Source organism: Mauremys reevesii, linkage group 10 (assembly GCF_016161935.1).
Source record: "Mauremys reevesii isolate NIE-2019 linkage group 10, ASM1616193v1, whole genome shotgun sequence".
Classification (NCBI taxonomy): domain Eukaryota; kingdom Metazoa; phylum Chordata; order Testudines; family Geoemydidae; genus Mauremys; species Mauremys reevesii.
In genome coordinates, this window is record NC_052632.1 from 82,494,230 (window position 1) to 82,516,877 (window position 22,648).

General features: G+C 49.0%; 1 protein-coding gene across 7 annotated transcripts in view; it reads left to right on the forward strand.

Moving 5' to 3' along the window:
- Positions 1-22,648, forward strand: part of LOC120372949 (Grid2 interacting protein) — an 85,634-nt gene that overhangs the window by 59,513 nt on the left and 3,473 nt on the right. For 2 of the 7 annotated variants that reach the window (XM_039490539.1, XM_039490538.1), the window contains exons 8-20: positions 2,706-2,813; positions 5,470-5,637; positions 6,493-6,593; positions 7,163-7,280; positions 8,287-8,612; positions 9,190-9,603; positions 11,126-11,213; positions 12,639-12,728; positions 13,957-14,153; positions 15,360-15,515; positions 18,455-18,541; positions 20,059-20,188; positions 22,217-22,335. In XM_039490539.1, the coding sequence (XP_039346473.1) occupies positions 2,706-2,813; positions 5,470-5,637; positions 6,493-6,593; positions 7,163-7,280; positions 8,287-8,612; positions 9,190-9,603; positions 11,126-11,213; positions 12,639-12,728; positions 13,957-14,153; positions 15,360-15,515; positions 18,455-18,541; positions 20,059-20,188; positions 22,217-22,335 (2,102 nt within the window). The remainder of the gene's footprint in view (positions 1-2,705; positions 2,814-5,469; positions 5,638-6,492; positions 6,594-7,162; positions 7,281-8,286; positions 8,613-9,189; positions 9,604-11,125; positions 11,214-12,638; positions 12,729-13,956; positions 14,154-15,359; positions 15,516-18,454; positions 18,542-20,058; positions 20,189-22,216; positions 22,336-22,648) is intronic. The other 5 variants (XM_039490532.1, XM_039490537.1, XM_039490533.1 and 2 more) reach the window with 5 other exon arrangements.

The following is a 22,648-nucleotide window of genomic DNA, read 5'->3' on the forward strand; positions in this document are numbered from 1 at the left end:
AGGTCAAATATCTTGTTTTGTGCTAGGGCTTGAAAAAAATGGTGAATTCTCATTGGAAAGGGTGGCTTGCCAGCCTTTCTTGAATGGGACAGAGCTCCGGGGTCTGATTCTCCCAGGGGCGGCTCCAGACCCTAGCGCGCCAAGCGCGTGCTTGGGGCGGCATGCCGCAGGGGGCGCTCTGCCGGTCGCCGGGAGGGCAGCAAGCGGCTCCGGTGGACCTTCCGCAGGCATCCCTGCGGAGGGTCCACTGGTCCCACGGCTCCGGTGGACCTCCCGCAGACGTGCCTGTGGAGGGTCCGGTGGAGCCGCGCGGCTTCGGTGGAGCCGCGGGACCAGCGGACCCTCCGCAGGCATGCCTGCGGGAGGTCCACCGGAGCCGCGGGACCAGCGACCGACAGAGCACCTCCCACGGCATGCCACCCTGCTTGGGGCGGCAAAATGTCTAGAGCCGCCCCTGGATTCTCCCCTGCCTTGCACCTTGTATAGTCACTCACACCTGTGAAGACTGGGTGTAAAATTCTACCTGATCAGAATGGCAGTGTTGTACATCCACTTTGCACAGGTGTAAATGACTATCCAGGGTATAGGACAGTGCAGAATCAGGACCCTCTGTTTCTAGCCCTGATCATTCATGAGATATTGATCTTTAAACCTGGGATTGGTCCAGGACTGAAGGCTGCTCTTCCTGCACCTTGGACCAGTGTAATTTTGGGAGGAAACTCCACATTTTGGGGGAAAGAAAGAAAAATATTTTTGTGGTAGGTTGTCTTAAAAATGCACCCAAGACAGTCAAAGATAAGTAAGGGATGCAATTTTTCCCCTGATGTCACCAATGTGTGGCATAAATAAATGTCTACAATTAGGGATCAGTTAAAATTATGGACCATCAAACATCACACAAAGAAGTGAGAAACATGCTTGATTCCAGCCTCTGCCTAGGAGGTTTTGTTCTATCACAGAGATTTAGGGTGGCATTAGCAAATCACATTGCATCCTGCAGTGAAGGAGTCTGCACCTACCTTTTCTTACTTGTCACTATCTGTTGTTGCTGTGGCAACATACAAACCAACTGTGGTTTGCTGTGGATTATGTGCTTCACAATCAGACAGCAAAAAGGCAGAGGGTAAATTTAGAATGAAAGGTTTTAATCTTTGTATCTAGATTTGTTAATTACTTTTAAATTCCTGTGTTTTAAACCATTTACGTTTTGCTGATACGTTTATTTTAAACATGGCTAAAACTGCAGGAAAGAGTTTTCAATTTGAAGAAGGGGAGGACTTGTTGAGACACACTTTTTTTTTTTTTTTACACAATCTGTTTACAAAGGAAAAGTCATTTCTGTAGGGTCAACCAGCTCTTACAGTGTAGGCACAAATGTTCTGAATTGAGCATGCAAAAATGCTTGTGTATTTGCTCACCTAATTTGCATGTACAATTAACATGACTGTGCTTGTGCATTCAGAATAAGTGGGCAAACGTGCATATTTTTACATGAGCATTCCAAGCAGCTGGGCCCTGATATTCAAAATGAAGACTTTAAATGATATTATTATGAACATCAGAATCATGTCAGGAGACAGATTTGAAGTCTTGATTTCAGTTGCCTGTTTTAATTTATTTTAACACTGGTAGAGAGTGGGTCATCCTTTCCTATTCTATGAGTGCAGTTTTCAAAATAGGCATTTAAGTTGCACAAGTAAAATGTGCTATAAACATGTAATTGCGCCTGCTGTACATGTATGTACTCTTTTTAATTCACATATATGTATTTTACAGGTGATGCTATTCTAAGGTTATCCCTTTTCCCCATGTAGATGGTTAGATTAGATATGTATCTACTTCAGGTCATTTGATGTGAGCTTGGGCTTCTGAGTGGATTAATAATATTGTTTGGTGCATACACATCACTTTTCATCTTCAGAGCACTTTACAGATAGTAATTTAAGAGTAACCTACAAGGAGTCGGAGTTACTGGTCCTATTCTACAGATGAGGGAGGTGAAGCACAGGGTGTTGAAGTGACTTACCCAAGGCCACATAGTTTCAGGGGCAGGATTAAAACCAGGAGTTCCTGGTATTCAGACCTTACAATTAGGAAGTGGATGTACTCCCTTCCATAAAAGGTCAGTCTGTGCTCACGTGACTTTCCATGTACTCTGGTACAGTGTGTGCATACCCATGTCTGGGAACATGAAGGCCAGACCTCCCCAGATTTGGGGCAGCTCTTCATTTGATCTGTTCCAAACCAAGTGGTCGTCTCCACTGTAGTAATGTTTCATGGATGTCTGAGTGCTTACCTGCCAGGCACTGAACACCATAGCCTCTAGGTTCTGATGTAACGCTAAGATTATTTTACCCAACACCAGCATCAAGCATGTGGTTTTGGAGAATTTTTCTTACAGCTTGCATTACAGCACTGCAGTGCAGATTGCTTTGCATGCCAGGAGCCCATCCCTAGAGGGTGGAGAAAGAGAACGTTGACTGTTTCCCTCTGGAGTCATTCCTGATGAGCCATATATGCTGGGATCCTGTCCCCATGTGGGGGGGTGGGATTTCGGGCTCACAGAACTTTGTGGTCAACAGCAGCTGCAAACCTGAATGTCCCTGGGGTTGTTCCTCTGTGATTAATAGGAAGATGGTAGGTGAGAAGCACTGGGAGCCAGTGCATCTTGCAAAGACACCGTAACTTATAAAGTCTCTTTGCAGCTGCAGCAGAGCCAGAGGCAGAGGAACGGCACCGGACTTTGGTTCGAGGGGCCTCAGTATGTCGGGGAAGCATTCGAACACGAGGCCCTGAGGAAGGTGGGACAGGAGGTAGGTAATTTATTGCTCTATTAAGATTCCCTTTGGAGAGCTCCTGTGGCTGTTTCCCATTTATACTGGGCCCAGCGGGCCTGGTTGTTAAGACGCAGACCCAAGAGTCAGGATTATTAGCTGTTGTTCCAGCTCAGTCCTTGATTTGACACTGGTCTAAACAGCAGCACTAGGTGCAAGCTAGCAGAGAGTCAGGCTCACAGTCCTTGGCAGCAAATCCACTTTTGTTCAGACAAGTAACAAACTGTTTAACATCAGAAATTCCTAATGTGAAAGCTGCCTGGGCTGAGGCTGTAAGTTGTTTATTCAGGATCCCTAACATTGTTTACAGGGACAGCCAGGGAGAATTACAGTGGGCTGCCAGGCCAGTGGATTAGCAATAATCTAAACCATTCTGCACATTCCGCCCGGGGGCTCTTCCAGGGATAAGCCTCGCTGAGCATTAAGGGATGAGGCTCACTTCTGTCTGTCTGGATCCATAGTTCTTTCTGGATCTCATCATTGCTTGTCCAGACCTCCCCAGGTTCACACTTAAAATGGTGTTTGGAAAGTCCCCAGGACCACAAATGCTAGTTCTGAAGGGGGTCCTGGCTCGTTAACCCGTCCAGCCGCTCTCAGCCTTCCTTCTGTCCTCCACAAACACCTCATTCCCCCTCCCACTGGTAAGCCACAGCCTTCTAACCTTCCTGCAGGGCCTCTTCCAACATCCTGAAACCCCTGCAGCTCTCCCCAGGAGAGCATCACACTACTGCTGGTTCCATCCTCCCACCTCAGTTCTCTGCCAGATCCCTCTTGATAGTTTGGACATGCAGTCACAGCCAATCCACCTCCCTTTAGCAGCTGGCACCCAGCATGGAATAGAATTCTGCCTGTGGCACCTTCTCACTTATCGGTTTCTCAGCACCCTGCGACTCACCATAACCAACCATGTTCCTCTGACGTAATAGCCTCCTGTGCCTCTAACAAGGGGATAATGGGGCATTTAGAAATGGGGACCTAAGTCCTCATATGAACTTGTCACCATTAACAGGGACTGTAGTGTCACTGAGCTGTCAAAGGAGGATGCTGTCAGAGCCGCCAGTTAGAAGACATTTCTACTGGGAGAATCCAGTAACCTGCTGCGGAGGGGGATTTCCTGTGCCTGATATTAATGCATGGAATCCAAGACAACTGCATTAGCCAGAGGGAAGCCGCACATTCCAGACAGATATTTGACAGCTGTGAGGTTAGGAATATTGTCCTCAGCTGCCCTTCTGAAAAACCAGAGCAGGAGGAAAGCGTGACCTGTTGTCCTAATAATATGCAGGTGAACTAGTCCTAAACCGAAAGGAGAGTGTTAGGAATAACCCATACCCAGCAGGTTTCCAGCTGCCTTTATTGTACAGACCACTTGTTCAGAAAGGGTTTTCTAGGTCAGCATGACAAAGAATGTAAACTGGAGGATGGTATCGGCCTGCCTGCTATTTATTGCTAGTGAGGAGTGGCAAAAGTGTCAGAGATTCAGATGAACACCCAAAACCACAGGGGCTTCTTTGAATGTCACCCAAGCTACCCACACCTGCTGGATTTGCAGGGTGCCTGGTGAATTTCTGCCTGTTGAGCTGCAAATCCTAAATTCCTTCTCTAGATTTTACTCAGGTTTTGCTCAGGTGTTTTACCTATTGATTGCAGTGGGCCAAGGCCTTACTCAGCATTTACTCAGGCAAGCTTTATTGAAGGCACCGGGCACTTTGCCTGAGGACTGAGTGAGGGCCCCAGGATTCCAGTCCCCAAGAAGGGGAGCAAAGGTGGCATTATGCATAAGCTACAGTGACCCTGGAGGGGCCATGCGGCTGGCCCAGGATCACTGGAGTACAAGGTGTTCCAGCCATGTCCCCTCCTGCCCCAACACACACCTCAAATGCTGGCTCTACTCTAACCCCTCCAGGTCCAGCAGGAAGTCAGATGCCCCTGGGACTCCTCTGATCATGAGCAATAATGCTTCAGGGTGGGAAGGACTGACAGTGTTTGAACTCAGTTAGAGATTTGGTTACACTGATTTGCCCAGCTTTGAGTTGCAGCCCATCTCTCCATTATGGCTGATCTGGTTCTCTGGCCTGAGGTTAATGGTCTGATTGGCCGCCATGGCCACTTCTCCCGAGAGCAGGCTCAGACTCCCAGGTCCATTTAGAAACACGGGTGAGTGACTGTCAGGGAGGAAACGCTTTTTAATCCCTGTCTTTTTCCAAATGTTAAAGAGCCGATGGAGAGATTTACATTCCTTTCAGCCCAAATATTTTTATCTCCACATCTAGGGCCAAATTCAACCCTGGTGCAAGCAGGCACATCTCCAGAGAAAGCCATGGTGTGCCACCCACTCACACCAGGTCTGACTCTGACCCATTTGCTCTGAATGGACAAAGTCCAGCTATTAATGGCAACTGCAGAAAAAACACCCTGATTCTGACACATCTGGCACAGAGGAAAATGAGTTTAGGAATATGCCTGCTGGCCTGTTGCTAGTGGAGTGGCTGTCCTAGGAAAGCCACTCCATCTGCATACTCCCCCATCATAACCCTGTGAGTCCCAGCCCTTACCTCGTCTCACCCTCACTGTTCATGCTCCTGCTTTTATTCTGGTGACAGCTCAGAATCTGTGTCATGTTTTTCATCTGCAGTGATTCTGGATTCATCTGTTATCCAGCACATGACAACTAGGGTGAAGTGTCTTAATGAAAAAATATCCATGGGTTTATTAAAAACGGAGAAAATCTTTGGTGTTCCAGTAACAAGATGCCTTGATAGCACTATGATGGATACATTAGAAATACCTATTGACAAACTGGGTAATGTTCCTTCCTTCCAATGTTGTGCTAGAGACTGTGCAACTGGTGCTGAAAATTTGTGCAACACTAGTAAAGTGCATCACTGATGAAGTGGGTTCTAGCCCACGAAAGCTTATGACCAAATAAATTTGTTAGTGTCTAAGGTGCCACAAGGACTCATCGTTGTTTTTGCTGATACAGGCTAACACGGCTACCACTCTAAAACCTATTGATTATACTGTAATAATAACACTGAGCACCTTTCAAACAGTGAGAAATTACATGTAGCCTCACACCAACCCACCAGCAAGGTAGGCAGGTTAACACTAATCTCCTCATTTTATAAACATAGAGAGGCAAAGTCTCTTGCCTCCAAGCGTAGGAGTAGCTGTTGAAATGCAGGCAGCACTCTGGTGTTCCTTGCGGCCAGGCTTGTATGCCAATCACTAGGTTACATCTAATTGCTCATGCAATGTCTGGTGTCTCTATGCTCAGTGTCATAATTAAAATATTTTTGCACATATGCCTGGTCTACACAAATATTTCCCCTAGTGGGTGACCCTATGCTACAGTGTAGATGCCAATTTAAATGAAGATTTTAACAAATTACCCACAGTGCAGCAGGAAATATGTCACCATTCATTCAGGGTTTGGGGACCGTACAGTCCATAAAGTCAGAACTATCCTTGTTCTGCATCCAAAGGTTCCACTGAAGGGAGTGAGATATTTGGGTCCGCAGGGAAGATGAGATCAAGCCCTTAGTCTCGTGTGAGTGGATGTTCCCTGTTCTCTGAGTAGTGAGAGGTGGGCAGGGGCAGCAGTGAAATCAAAGGATGCCCATACAGGGGACATCACTGGCAGTTCTTTCCTTCCCAGCAGGTCACAGTGACACCGGGGAAGTATCAATTCGTCTGACGCCTGGAGAGAGGCAAGCGGGAGATGGCACATCCCTTCCAGAGACTCCCAACCCCAAAATGGTTTGAACCTTGGCTATCTATGTGTGCAGCTGTTTGGGTGGGTTTTCTGTGAGGAAAGTGGTGGCTGGGAGAGAAGAGCTTTCCTGGGCAGCATCTTGCTTGATGAATATGTAACATTTTGACTTCACAGGGCAGCAGAACAGTTTGATTTTATTTTATGTTCACATCAGAAGGCAGATAAACAAGGGAAAGGTGCTAAGAGTGCTGCATGCAAATTTATCACCTTGGCATCTGCTTCCCATGCCAGAAACAATCCCGTCAGCACTGCATCAGAGCGGCTCTATAAACATATTACCCTGGCAGTCAGTTGCTTTAACAGAACTGGCACCTTTCAAAGCCTTGGTACAACCTAATCAGAGAGAGTGAATGGTGTGAGATTCAGAAAAGAGGGAACCATCTTCCCTTAGTGTCAAATGCTCCTTAAAAAGGGGCGATTTTTTTAATGCAATCAATAATAGAGAGCAGTTGGGATCAGGGATCGGACATAGAGCCTTCCTCTTTTACATCACTGGTTTTCAGACATTTCCAGAGTTGGACATTTATGGTTGTTTTTTCCTTTTTGCTTTCAGATGTCGGCTGTCTACGCAGAGTTAGAAAATCGCCTGATTGGCAGCTTTGCAGGAAAGATGGCTAATGCCCCCCCACACAGAGATTCACCCCCTGTCCCAGACCAGGCAAACGCTGCAGGTAGAGGCTTGCTTTCTCCTGGTTTTGGGATCAAGGCAGTTAATTTGCTCTAGCTGGTATGATGACCCGCAACATGCGGGTTTGGTGCTAGTTATGCAGTCCCAGGATTACGTTACGTTTCTCTTTGCACCTGGGATCAAGTCACTTGAGGTCTCATGACAAATTACTGCATGGGCTCCATTAGGGTGGAATCAACACAGGTTTATTGTGGGCAGTCACCCCCTTTGGGGGAGAAGGGGGGTGAAGGGCCTGCTGGCTCCCCTGGTCATACTCTGACCTTAAGCAGGGCTTGGGCAGGGCAAGAAGCACAATCTCCCAGGTCCAAAAGAAAAACACATTAGTTGTGTGAAGTGTAACAGTTCCTACCTACCCCCAGGGAGACTCTCTCCAGAGACCGCTAGATCCTGGCCCCAGCCACACCTTCCTTCAGGTAGTCTCTAAATATCCCCTGGCCCCGCCCACTCCTTTTCTCAAGGAGCTAGCGCAAGACGTCCTCTCTCTCGGCTGGTCAGCCACTACTGAGCTGGGCTTTCCCCCTTTTAACCCTTCCTCCAGGCTTGACAGCTCTCACAGGTGTATTGGGGCAGGGTTGATGGAACCCAGAGGCTCTAATTAACCCTTCTTGGTCAGTGTTGGGTCTGTGCACCACACCACAGCAACTTTTTATACTAAGGAAGGCAACAGTGCAGCCTAGGAGTCTAAGGGGGCCCACAGAGTTCTAGAATGTGACCTTTATCTTCAGTGGGGAGTTGCCATGCTCTGGTTTGATCCAAGCAGCTTCTGCTCAGATCAGGCTAGATCACTGCATGCTGGCAACTATCATCTCTCCAGGTTGCACCTTTATTTCAGGGTTGCTGTATTGTACACAGACAGTTTGCTCTAGTGACTCCTGGCTGGGTGAAGGCTAGGCATCCGTGTTAGACCACAGGAAATGTTCATAGCCCTGCTTTTAAATGAGATGTAGGCTTGGAGGAGTCTACTCTGCAGCCCTGTTTGTTTCCTGCAGGTGTTCGGAAGTCGGGGATGACGATCTCCTGGCAGAGTGATCCTTTGCCCTCCCAGCAGTGCTTTTACCACCCACAGAGCAGCATCCCCTCCCCCAGCAGCACAGAGTCCAACCCCTATGTCAGCCTAGACAGCAGCCCTGCCCCTTCCCCCAAGCACATGGAGTACACGCGCAGCCCCCTGTCTCGACGGAAGAAGCTCTTCACCTTCTCCAGGCCCCCACGCAGCCGGGACACAGATCGCTTCCTGGACGCCTTGAGTGAGCAGCTGGGACACAGGGTCACCATTGTGGATGACTTCCTCACACCTGAGAATGACTACGAGGAGGTGAGTAAGGGGACCTGAACAGGGCTGCGCTCAGGGCTCTCCTGGGCTCCCTCAGGTTGGGTTCCCTGTTGGGATGATCAGCGAGGTACAGTCGCATCACACTCAGAAAGCAGGAGGGAGCAGCTTGGTGGCTATATCTCGGGGAGGCTCCTGCAGAAGTAGCTGGATGGGGACAATGAAGGAGAGTTCTGTGCTGTACAGCAAAGCACTGCGATCCTGGGGCAGGGAGCTCTCCCAGGGCCTGACTGCGCTGTGGCATTAACTCAAGTTATCTACACTTACATTACTGCTCTCCAGTCAGCCTAGCTTGAGTGAGAGCGGCCACTCCTCCCGTGAGGCACTAAGATTGTGAGGGCTCAGCCCATGGTTCTTTGCACTGCAGGAAGCTGTGAATTCTTCCCCAGGGAATTGTGTCCTAGGTGCTAGCCTGCGTCCACACTACAGAGTGGTCATGTTAACAGCTGACGAGTTGTGCTAACTCAAGCTTTAGCCTGTACCTTGATGGGCTTTCGTGCCCAGTGGCTGGGATTAGAAGCTTTTCTCATGGTGTAGTTACATTCTCTTTTTCCCAAATCAGATGAGTTTCCATGACGACCAGGGAAGCTATGTCACCAATGACATGAGCAGCGCCAGCGAGTACATCAGCAGCAGCGATGAAGGGAGCTCTCTGACCTACTCCACCCTGTCCGATCACATCCCCCCTCCCCCACTCAGTCCGCCCCCGCCTCCGCCGCAGTTCCATGACTCCAGACCACTCACTTTGAGCTCAGAGGCCACAAGAAATATCTCCTCCCCACTCTCCAAAACCCTAGGGAGTCACTCACACCCAGTTCCTCCCCCTCCCCCTCCCCCACCTCCCCCACCAGTGCCATGTGCACCCCCCTTGCTGCAGCGGGGCCTCGTACATCGCAGGAGCGAGTCCAGCCACATGAGTGTCAAAAGGCTGCGGTGGGAGCAAGTGGAGAACTCGGAAGGCACCATCTGGGGGCAGGTACCGTATGGAACCCAGCAACTGGAATGACAGCACTCAGGCTCAGTCAGGGCAGGATGACATTGGGTCCATTACTTACACTGACGGCTACATCATCAAAGTTAACAATCCAAGTAATCAAATCTCAGGCTCCAAGGCCTACACTATAGGGGTCAGGAAAGAAGATTTCCCCATGTGCAGCAGCATTTCCAGTTGGCCAGGTGCATGCTGTGGGGGTGTTCTTCCCTTCCCCTGGAATATCAGGGGATGGCCACTCCTTAGGCAAGAAACTGAAACAGGTGGACTCACTTACCTACCCCAAGGTGGCAGTTCTTATGGTGCCTCTCACTTAATTTCATCCTTGCTTTGTTTGGCTCAGAACCCAAAGAACCACATAAGGGTCAGCTGTGATTAGTACTGGGAAACGTATCCAATAAGATCTGCCCCAGCAGCACTCTGCGGAATATTCCTTTATCTCCATGTGGCTTGGTCAGTGGGAGCAGGAGCTGTCATCAATCACCAGCCATAGGAAATTGCAGTTTTATCCACAGGGGTGGTCTAAAAATTGTGAACATGCTGGAAAGCAGAAGAATGGTATCCTGGTATCACAGGGATGGATGCATTATAACTGGAGAGATGGAGGAGAGGCTAGAACCAGAAGTGATGTTTATTAGACAATGTTATTGACCTGTGCCAGACAGGCTGTGATTCGCCCCCTGGTGGTGACACAGAACTCAGCTGCTTATCTCAGCTAAAATGATAGGATTTGACTTGATTGAGGTGAATTTTAATTGTTTTGAATTGATTTGGAAAAAGCTGAGTTCAGTGAGACTTAAATTTCAAGCCATGTACTTTCTTCCCTAAACAGTGTTAGAAAATGTAGAAATTAACAACTGGGCAGTCTCTCATGCGGATCCCTAATTCCCCAAGTGATTTTATTCAATGAATTAACTTGGAGAATTCTGCCTATGCATTTGTTTCTCACTCCCCGGTTGTTTTTTTGGGGGGTGGGGGGGAGGGCTGGGAATGAAGTATTTCTGCTTAGTGATTTTTTTGGATGCAAAAGGCCCTTGAGGTTTCTGTAATTCCCATCATATGCATTAGTGAAATAATAGCTGCCCAAGAAACATGCTGAAGAGTTATTGTTTTTAATTTAAATGTCATACAACCTGCTAAGTTAACTCCAATGGGACTGTCTGCTAGCAGCAATGCTGGAGGATTGAATCACCAGGTTCTTTTCTTTCTTCTGAACAGAGAATGATCCCATGGGATGTAGTCTGACTCTGATATAAAAAATACCTCCGTTCCAGGACATTGTAAGAGAGAAATTCATGATCACATAGACTCCAGTGTCTGCAATGGCTTTGTAGTGGGCAAACCCCAGTTATAAGGAAAATGCCACAAAAATGCATCCGCCTCTAGGTATTCTGGGGCTGCATAGTGTAGGGCTTTTGGGGTGGGAATGCAGCGCAGAATAGGGATGTGCAGCATGGAGATCTCCTCCTGGGACAGGGTCTTACTGACTATATTCCTCCTCCTGCAGCTTGGAGAAGACTCAGATTATGACAAACTGAGTGATATGGTCAAATACCTCGACCTGGAGCTTCATTTTGGAACTCAAAAGCCTGCAAGTAAGTAAACCACTTATGAACAGCCATGCTGCCACTAGAACCCAAAGCTGACACAGAACAGATAGGGAACGCTTTATGGTGCAAGAACTAAGTAATCAGTGAGATAATGCCTATTTCCAGGGACACTGTCAACCCAGAAGTCATATATAGTGGTCTATCAATAATTCTTCCACATGGTACTAAATAACATCTCAGATTATTAAAGTGGAGATTATTTTAAAATCTCCCTTAATTTTCTCCAGTGATGCTGTTTGTTTATTGTCTGCATTTCAGTCAAGTGGGGCTGTGAAACTCAGCTGGACAGTTTCCCTTTCTATGTTCAGTTTCACTTACTGGTTCTCATGCAGCTGTATCTCAGCTTCCTGCCCCACATGGGAAAGCTGACATGCAAAAACCTCTTTTCCTTATCATTAAGAGCCTGGTTTTCAAATACCAGCAGCTTGAACCTGCACCAAAAACACATGCGTAACTTTGTATCTAAATATTGTACACAATTACTACAGTTTTCTGCATATTAGGATATTGGCATATGCCACAGAGAGGGATAGCTCAGTGGTTTGAGCATTGGCCTGCTAGACCCAGGGTTATGAGTTCAATCATTGAGGGGGCCATTTAGGGAACAAGAGTAAAAATCTGTCGGGGGGTTGGTCCTGCTTTGAGCAGAAGGTTGGACTAGATACCTCCTGAGGTCCCTTTCAACCCTAATATTCTATGAAATGGCCAAGTCTTTGGGTGCAAATCACACACTGAATGGGCTAGAAAGAACTCCAGGTGGAGCTCTGAGCATGAGCTCAGGAGTCCTGGTCTGCCTTCCTAGCAGAGCAACCTTTAATGAATTAAAATCAATTCCATAACTGAAAAAGAGTGTTAGGGGATAAGGTCAGGTCTATCTCTTGTGGGGCATGGGGATGTGATAACCTATCTGTCTCCTGGGGGAAGGTGGATGGGTAACTTCCAATTGCTCTCCTGGGTGTGGGAGGAAGTGATGACTAACCATTAGAAAGGCAGTCTGTGACTCACTTGGATTGAGAAGAATAAAATCAGAATGGGATTTCTGTGCTCAGGTAATAAATCTGATATGGGAACATAGTGGTTTTGGAGGGTCATTTGAGGGTGCTAGTCTGGGAGGCTTTTTGGCAGGGTGAGGTGAGGTGACGTGAGGTGGTACTAACTCACCCAGTTAAGTTTCTGGAACAATCTGGGATTTTTCTGTATATCTCACCTCTTGTTTTACCTTTTTCAGCTCAGCATGAGTCTTCCATTCAGGAGATCTTTGAATTGCAGAATTCAAGGATTCCCGGAGCCATTCCTGTGCCCAAAGCATCGTGTCTCCTCACTCTCATTCATTATCTCACTGTTTTCAGCCCAGTTTCATCTGTGCTGGAGTTAGCTGAGCCCGTCCTTACATCTGATTAAATCTTTCAGTTTCTCTTCCAGAGCCAACTCTGTTGTCTGAATCCTTTAAAAAGAAAGACGTGGTTGAAATTTTGTCTCACAAAAAGGCCTACAACACATGTAAGTAAATGTCAGAGTGGAAGCAAAACCCTAAACAGGTCCTGAGATGGAATGGCAGTACCTGGCAGTACCTGGCAGTATAGAGAGCTGGAAAGGTAAAAAGAGAGCAAAGATAAATAGGTACATCCCAGCTTGCCTGGGTGCAGTGGTCAGTACAAGACAATAGAGACCACTGCACTACAGTGTCCTTTGTAGGCTAGCAGAGAGAGTCAGCCCTAAGCTAACGAGCTTGAAGGAGAACTGTAAAGATGGGATGTGACTCACTGGCATGGAGCGGGGTGGATGGCGCTCCAGATAATGGGGCAGCCCCAGGAATGAGTCTTTTCTCCCTGCATTGTGGAGAGTGGCAGGCGGGGAGGAGGTGCAAAGCAGAGGACGCTGCAGAACACGGCCAGAAGCACCTGAGGGCAGCACAGTAAGGATCGGTGTGCATTGCCCCAGTGCCTGCCTCTACATGGAGGGGGGAGGGCCTGAGTGTGACCCCAGACAACTTGGCCACTCCCCCTTGAATCCAAGGAATGCAAGTGGACACTTAGCCTGGCTCTGCTGCCTAGCATTCAGTAGAGCGACAGGTCACCATTCTGCCTGGCTCCTGCATGGGAATGCAGTGAGGTGCAGAGGAGAAAAAGGCTTCACGTGTCCTCCAGCCCCTTTGCACTGCGTAGGACAAGGCAGAATGTTGCCATTAGGTATCTGACTTTATCATGCACCTGAATCTCATTAATCCTAGGGGAGCGCCATGGGGAGACTAGACCCTGACATGCATGAAGGCTTCTGCTCTGTCACCCAGGCTAATCCCCTGCATTGCTTCTGCTCGGATATATGTAAATGAGCCATATTCCAAACACACTTTGGATAAAGGGGGCGGGAACAGGAATGGAGTCTCCTACCTCTGGATTGCATCTTCCGATCCAGCCCAGCTGGGTAGTGACTGAAAGTTCTCAGCATGTGATGGTGGTTTGGTGGCTTGGGTGAAAAGATATAACTGTCCCGGCCCAGTTCCTGTTGGGCAGGTGTCCACATCACAAAACAGCTCCTCAGGTGGCCCTCTCGCCAATAGTCTCAGCAGAGAGGCCAAGAGGCTGCTCTCCTGCCCCTATGGAGCTTCCCTTTGGGGTGTCCACCCGGCAGCTTTTCCCTGACACTAAAATTCATATAGAATGTAACCAGCCTTTGGAGTCTGCTTCCTCCCTGTGTCCCAGCTGATGTCCTTCCTCCTCCTCCCCAGCCATCCTGATAGCCCACCTCAAGCTCTCACACATCGAGCTGCGCCAAATTCTCATGACAATGGAGAGCGACCACCTGGAGTCCTCTCACATCAAGCAGCTCCTGCTGTACGCACCTGACGCAGAGGAGGTCCAGCAGTACCAGAACTACCAGGACAATCCCAGCAAGCTGAGTGAGCCAGACCAGTTTGTCCTGCAGGTAGCTGCCATGGGGTTGGGCATGGGGAGGCATGGGTGCTGCAGTGTCATTGAGATCGTCCTGCTGAAAATCCAGCCAGTTCAGCCAGCTGTAGGAGAATAATTGCACATTGTTTCATAGACTAACCTGCATCAAATCAAACGGCTACAGGTGTTATCAGGTATAAAACTGTAGCACCAAGAGTGTGCTGGGCCCTTTACACTCACGGGTCTCTGCCCTGTAGAGCCTCCAGCCTAAACCCACATTATGCAGGCCCCGGGGAGGGAGGTGGAGCACCTGGGAATCCAGTGGTTGAGCAGGGAGGATTAGCTCACATCTTGGCACCTCTGGGATTATTAACTGGACTTGGTTTTAATTGTAGCTTTTCTCTGGTCTAATTTGCCAGTGTTTTTTTGAGACAAGACTCAGGGCTCAGAGGCCTCTTGGCAGGAGGGTGTTTAAAAAAACTGGTTTAATGAGGGGAGGGTGGAAGTGAGTCAGGGAGGAAGTTCCAGAATCCAGGGTTACATTTCCTCTTAATGGTTAGTAGGTTTCATAGAGCTGGCTCCTTTTTTTAGGGAAATAATGCAATGTTCTGACCAGCTTTCAAGCTTACAGCCCAGGAACCCCATGCCAAGAGGAAAGGATTTTCAGAATTCTGTGATCTGCTTGTTAGTATTGGATGCACAGCACTATTGGGGTGGGGGACAGGGGTGTGTTCAGTGGAATAGCCAGATCTACTCTTGAGTTTTGGTTTTGCTGATGACATATAAGTATGTGGCCAGGCATTGTGAACTGCCCTGCATTCAGGTACCAAAGTAAAGCGTATCGACCTCAGGCTCTGCCACTTGGGTCTCCCAAATCTCCCTTGCCATTTGGTTACCACTTAATAAATGGCTGGGAATTGTGACAAATCAGTGCTACCAACCACTGAGCTTGAGCTTTGATTGTGTAATTTTGCCCAGCTGCGAGTTTCTTCCTAGTGACAGACTCTCTGATGGATACTGGCATTAAACCCAGTCTGTGGCAGTGAGTTGAAAGCGATTGCTGATAAAAACATCAGCAGCTACCCACAGTTGCTACCCAGTGATACCTGAGAGAGGGCAGGCAAGCGCTGTTTCACAGTAGAGGGAAATTCTGCATTAAGGGGAACACTGCATGTTAACTGGGAGGGAAGGGAGTTAATCAACGGTGACCCCAGTAATTTGTTGCTCCCTTTTTTCTCAGATGTTATCAGTACCAGAATATAAAACCCGGCTACGCAGCCTTTACTGTAAGACCACCCTGCAGGAGAAGGCAGAGGAGATCAAAGCCAGCTATGAGTGTATCTGCAAGGCTTCCCTGGAGCTGAAAAGCAGCAAGAAACTGGCTAAGATCTTAGAGGTCAGAGAACAAACCTCATTGCCAGTAATAGCCATTGGGGGGCATCCAGCATCTGCCACTCAGCAAAGCATGCACAGTCTGTGCCAGCCGGCGTAAGGGCGGGGAGAGAGTTAATGCACACGCTGATCCAATCCAGGCTATTGGTTTGTTCCATCAAGGACCAACCCTGGGCTCCGGTAGAATTGACAGCTGGCTGCATGTTAACTCTGCAGCAGAATGGTTGGCTGTATGTGGGTTTACAAAGCCTAAGAGATTCTCCTTTAGCTCAGGTGGCCAGGACCTGGGACTTTGGAGCAGGAGGATATCTAGCAGTTGCTATGAACATCTGAGGGGCTGTGGTGTGCAGCACAGTGACAAATGTGAAGTCCTAGCTAGCCAAAGATTTTTTGCCAGATGGAAAAAATCCCTCTTCCCTTGCTGTCTAGCTTGGCCCTGGACTGCAGCAGCCTACCCCTGCCTTCCTGGCCAATCCTTGTAGATTTGCCCCTTGCTATCAGTTGCATGCTTTAGAAGAAACTGGTAAAACAAACACAATGGGAGGTGACAAAGCACATTTCCAAATTAATGTTTAATCCTCTTAATGACCTGTTCACAGCAACCCAAATCACACCTAGTTAGCCCTCTGGAGCCAGTAGCTGGCTGCAGATTAACTTGTAGATATGAGAAATTCACACAGCTCCAGTGGTGGGCTCTAGCTCTTGTGATAAGGGGATCCCCCACTTTCCTTTAGCTCCTCTGTCTTCTTCTCATGACAGGTCTTGAATCATCTTCCAGTGACTGTGAGGGGCCTTTTCTAATGAAAGGCATTGAGAGCACTTTATTGAAGGCTCAGGCCTGGGGGTCCTAGCCTATTTCCAAAACTGCCCAGCCCCACTGTGAAGGGTCAGAGGGACAGAAAGGAAGGGAAAGCATGGCTCTGGAGAAAGGGTTACATGTAAAGAATTCACTCCTCAAAGATCTCCATGTGTAAGCAACGAGAGGCATCCAAGCCCTTTGGCCTTCTGCAGCAAAGAGCATGGGTACTTTGCTATTGGATCAACAGGAGAGCTCCCTATACAACAGGCTTACAGATCCCAGGGCAGGGCCTACATACCCAAAACACTGATCCTGGAAGGGAGACTGCTGCAGAAGATAAAGGAGATTCTGTTTACTTCCTCGAGTTGCAAGCCAAAGTCAATCTATCATGCACACATGCCTGCACAGAGTTAGTGGTCAAATACATCATTAACTATCACGCAAGAAGCTGCCTCCTGGCCAGTGAGATGCGATGGATCAGGCCATTAGTTCCCATTTGAACTTCAGGCGGGATTGCAGATCTTGCAGGAAAAATCCTCTGTCTGTAACTCCCACTGAGCCCTCTGACTGCGCAAGCCCCCTCCAAGTCAGTAACCAAACGTGCAAATAACAGACCCCCAAATGGCTTTGAAAGTCTCCTGAGTTCCTGTACATTCACATGGGAACTGCATTCCCCGCCTTGGTCTCTAGACCATCAGACTGGAACACCTGCTGGGAACTCCAGTGGTAGGTTTTGCTGAGAGAGACACTATTTGCTCTTACAGACCTACTAAAGCAGTGATGGGTATTCCCACAAACTGCATGGAGAATTCATTTTTAATAAATATGATAGCATGTGCTTGAAGCAGCCACTGTAGTTAATGGTATGTTCCAGTTTCCATTCTACCTCCCCAACTTCCTCCCTTCCCAGTTACTCAGAACTTTCTCTCCCTGTTGCTTTTTAGGCTAACATTTTCCATGCTTTTTCTCAGCCCACAGCTGACACAGCCTCAGAATTAGTTCAGCTGAGTTATGTATGTGCGGGGGAAATGACCCTTTTGCCATATATCCTGATTCATAGAATCAGAGAAATATCTGGCTGGAAGGGACCTTGAGAGATCATCCAGTCCATTCCTCCTGCGCTGAGGCAGGACTTAAACCATCCCTGACAGGCATTTGTCTAGCCTGTTCTTAAAACCTCCAATGACAGGGATTCCACGGCCTCCCTAGCTACCCTGTTCTAGTGCTTAACTATCCTTAGGGTTAGAAAGTTTTTCCTAATATCCAGCCTGACATGGAGAACAATTGATCACCATCCTCTGTATAAATATCTTTTACATATCTGAAGACTGGTTGAAATGATCGCACAGTCTGACGAAGTGGGTATTCACCCACGAAAGCTCATGCTCCAATACTTCTGTTAGTCTATAAGGTGCCACAGGACTCTTTGCTGCTTTTTACAGATCCAGACTAACACGGCTCCCCCTCCGATACTTGACAGTCATTACTCAGAGATAGCTAATGCTGGAGATGGCCAACGTGCTATGTTTTGTAGCCCTCATTAGGGAAGGAAAAGATCTGGAGCTGGAAGAGTTTCCAGAGCTGATTGAGAGCATTGATGGTGCTGAGCCTGCTGTGCAGTGCATCTTATACTTGTCTTTGAAAGGAGCAGCACACATTCCTCCCAGCACCTACTGCCACACCCCAGCTTACTGGCCACTTCCCCGTGGGGCTGGGATGCTGCTGGCCTGTTGGTAGCCTCGGGGCCTAGAGCTCAAAAGAGTGCTGTGCCCGGACTGTGCCTGGCTCCTGTGCAGGTGAGCCAGGGTGACTGTGCATTCACAAAAGAGCAGGCAGAATTTTGCCCTTAACATTTATTCATCCGTCTAATGCCTTGTAACGAATCACTGCAGTTTCCCTTCGTAACTTTCCAAGCATGTGCATCAGGTCCTGATCTGGCACAGGAATAAGCTTGTTTTCTCAGCTGATCCCACAGGGGTGCTCTCTATCGGTGACCCAGGTGCTGCACCAAAACTAGCTTCCCTGCTTGGTTCCTGATATGCTGGGCTGGAGCTGACACAAGGCACAGTGGGAAGGGAAGGGGGGAGGGAACGTAACAGCGCAGGGTTCGGTGACTGATCACTAATGGGAGGTTCTCTTTGCAGTTTGTGCTGGCAATGGGGAACTATTTGAACAATGGGCAGCCCAAGACCAATAAAACGACAGGCTTTAAAATCAACTTCCTCACCGAGGTAAGGCGAACGGGAACAGTCCTCATTGCACATGCTGTTCTCATGCTGATGAATTCTGAGAGCTCGGGTAGGGACCAGGGTACTGGATGTATTTCCAAAGACAGCTTCTGAGTGCAGTGGCCATTTCAGCGCCCCTTGAAGGGAGCAGGTCAGTGGCAGGGTGGGGATACCAAGGCAGGGGTTATAAAGCAGGCCTGGGCCAGTGGTGACCAGGGCCGGCTCTAGCGTTTTTGCTGCCCCGAGCGCGCACACAAAAAAGTCGCAATCGGTGGCAATTCGGTGGCAGGTCCTTCACTCGGAGAGGGGGTGACGGCCCCGCCGCTGAATTGCCGCCGAACGGCCGGACATGCCACACCCCCACCGCCCCCTTCATTGGCCGCCCCAGGCACCTGCTTGCTACGCTGGTGCCTGGAGCTGGCCCTGGTGGTGACACAGTGGGCTTCCCTGTGGGGGGTCTCAGACTCACACTCAGTTCCTAGGTTGGCAGGAGCTAATAATGGTGCTGTGGTGGCATCATGGACATCTCCCGGGAGAAGGCCTGCTATTCTGTATAGGTTCTTATACCGCAACCATCACTGTGAGTGTCTGTGCCCTCATGCAGCTCAAGTGTGCTGGTGACCTAGGGGCAGAAAGAGAGAATGCTGCAGAGCCAGAGGTAGACTCACAGGGCCCCCAGCCGAAGTTCCCTGCAAGCTGCGCAGCCCCCTATTTAGCACCGTGCAGGTGCTCCGGGAACCTGCTCGGGGACCTGCCGGGGGAGGGGTGCCCCTCCCCCGGCCCGAACCTAGCCTGGCCCCCAACTATGCCACTGCCCGGACCTGCTGGGGCCAGGGGAGGGAGCACCTGTCCTGCAGTCTCAGCCCCAGAGCTGCTGTAGTGGGGAGAGGCGCCTCTCCCCCGAGCCCAGGTGCTGCTGCAGGGAGAGAGAGGTGGGGGGAGTCCTCTCTTCCCACCATAGCCCTGGAGCACCCTCCTGCACCCTAAACCCCTAGTGCCTGGCCCCACCCCAGAGCCCGCACCCCCAGCTGGAGCCTTCACACCCCTGCACCCCAACCCTCTGCTCCAGCCCTGAGCCCCCTCCCACACTCCGAACCCCTTGGCCTTACCCCCCCCACACACACATGAATTTGGTTAGGTGCACCTGTATGAAGGTAAGGTGTCACACATCGCCTCCAGATTGGTGCACCTAACCAAATTCAATCTACACATGGGTGGGAAAAATTAGAGGGAACATTGTCCCCAACATGGGGAAACTTTTCATCTATTTTCTCCATTTCACTAATCTGGATTTAACATACCGTGTTAACATTAAACACCACTTTTAAACATTAATCCGTAACGTGCCGCCGCTGCTGCTGCTGGTGGGAGCTCCTGTGAACGTGAGTGCAGAGTGATCCCAGCAGAGGCGCATGAATGTTTCTGGCAGTATTTTGGAAACTGCACATGTAGGCTGAATGGTCAGTGAAAAACCCACCCTCCCGTATAGGAATCTCCTTACCTGTTTTGCTTTGTTCTAGCTGAACACAACCAAGACCGTTGATGGGAAATCTACTTTCCTGCACATTCTTGCCAAATCGCTTAGCCAACATTTCCCAGAACTTCTGGGTTTTGCCAAGGACCTTCCTACAGTGCCGCTCGCTGCCAAAGGTAAATAAACAAGGAGCATCCTCAGAGAAACCTGTCCTGATATAGGACTGATGAAGGACTCCCCTGCCCCTTGCCTCTCTGTGCCCCCCTCTTGGTTCCATGCCACCATTAGGCATAGCCTCTGAACGGCAGTAGTTTGACACAAATAGAGACAGGGAAAGTAGCCTGGATAACTAAGAACTAGCGATGGGCTGGAGCCATAAAGCCTGGAGGTATCTGGATCTGGGGGTTTAGTTAGGTTCCCTTTAGAGATGGTCCATTCTTGTGTTTTGAAAAGATTTGGTTCCCGTTTTAATACTAGTTACTCCTTATGCTGCGCTTCGGCCCATCCACGTCCTGGCGAGCAGTGGAGGAGAAATACCATAATACCATAAGGAAGGTTCTGCCCCTGGTGTTTCTGGCCCCGTGGAAGTATTGGAGATCTTAGAAGGGAGCCTGCTCTTGTGAGATTTCCAGCCCAGCTTAGCAGCCTCAGGAGGCTCGGAGTTCAGATACCTTGGGGGAAGTGATCCAACCCTGGGGTGTGTATTTGAACTCAGCCCAGACTCTGCCCACTGGGCAGTGCAGCAATCGCTAGACCCCAAAGGAGACGTTCCGTACAGTGGTAGTTGTGATTGACCTTGCATCATCTTTGGTTTTGCTGGGTTTAAGCCAGACCCTTTAGTGCTGACCTGCCCTAATGTACTTCATGGTAAAACCAAAGTGCCTTGGACAGTGTTCTTACCTCAGGATTGTTCATATGTTAGTTACCCTGTGGTGAAAAACATACCTTTTTAGCAGCGAAGATGAGGCCCCAGTTGTTATACTGAATATTCACAGACATTCTCATGGCTCATTGGCATCATGCTGTCGGGACCAGATGTCTGAACAACTCCGGTGCAGCAGTACTGAGCTCACAAGCATCTCAAACACAGGCCTCTTGTGGGCCATATCATAGCCAAGCTGGGGACCTGACAGCCACACCTGATCTGCAGGCCCCATCCTCCTGAGCGTGCAGGTGTGACAAAGGTGGCTGTGATGATTACAGATCCCAGCGCTTTGATTGTTTAGAATAATGTTTCTGTGCTGTGTGCCTTAGCGACACGCAGAGCTGCCCCACGCCCTGCTCCAAGGAGTTCCCATTCTAACTGCAGACATCACACAAGTGGGAGCAGCACGTGTGGCTGAGTTATAATTGAAAGGTCTCATGGTCCTTTGGCTTGTCATGCGCATGTGTCAGTGGTGGCCCAACATGCAGTATGTACATACTGAATATCAGACCTGGGGCCTAAGTCTCTTCTCTCTCCCTGATATTTGGAAGTAACTCAGTCAAAGTCAGTGGAGTTGCACTTGCATAAAACTGGAGTAGTGTAAGAGACAGGAGATTCAGGCCCCTAGGTTTTAATTTTCTCCTCTTAGCCTGTTTGCACCTGTAATACTAAAGATTTCCTGCCCAGTGCTCTCACTTGACCTAGCTTTTCTTAAAATAATTCTCTGCCTTTATTACTAATTCTTTCTCCCCAGCTCCTGCTCCCACCCCCTCCCCTTAACAGTCAATATCCTTCCTTACATCCATTCATTTTGTGGCTAAACTCACTAAATTCCCCTCCCACGTCAAAGTACTCATTTATCCATAACTACCCTTCCTCCTCTGCCACTGAACCCCCCAGGCCTCTTGCACTTGGCAAGACCCAGTTTCTCTCCAGTGTTCTCTGCATGTCTCCTCCTGACAATCACCAGTTCTTTCTGGGCTAATGGGTAGCTCACTCACCTGGTAGAGGTCAGTAAGAATGTCTCTGTCCCCACCTGGAGGTCTGGCTTCACCCAGAATGCAATGCAGCTTGGTCACTCAGGTCAAGAGGGAGCAGCACACGCTGGGACATGAAGAACCTCTGCATTAAAGATGATGGCAGCTGTAGACCACATTGTAAAGCCCCTGGGTGTGCTTTTGACCTATGGATCTCACTTTCCTGCTCTTGGTTTAGCAGCAGCCGGCACCGACTCAGAACTATCTTAATGACACTGTTTTCAACTCTCCTCCTTATTCAGTGAATCAGAGAACATTAACAGCTGATCTCAACGACCTTCACACCACCATCAGTGAAATAGAGACTGCCTGCCACAGCATGCCAGCTGCTGAGGAGGATAAATTTGCTATTGTGATGAATGTATCCTTCTGTAAAAGAGGCAAATCACAAACATCGCTATCTGCTTTCTTTATCCCGGTGTTTGTTAAGTGTTCTGGCCATCTAGTAAGGAGGCACCGTTTGGTGAAGAGCATGGCATGGACTCCACCTTTATGACCCAGAGGTGAGAGGGTTCCCAATGGAGCCACACTGAGGCTGCCAGTGTTCATGCCTTTGCAGAGTTATCATGGGGGAAGCCACTCCCTTGTGGGCAGAAGGCTCTTGGTGTTGTCTCTCCCTGTGTTGTAGGAGATGGATGCAGAGGCGTTGCCTGTGCAAAACAAACTCCCTTTTG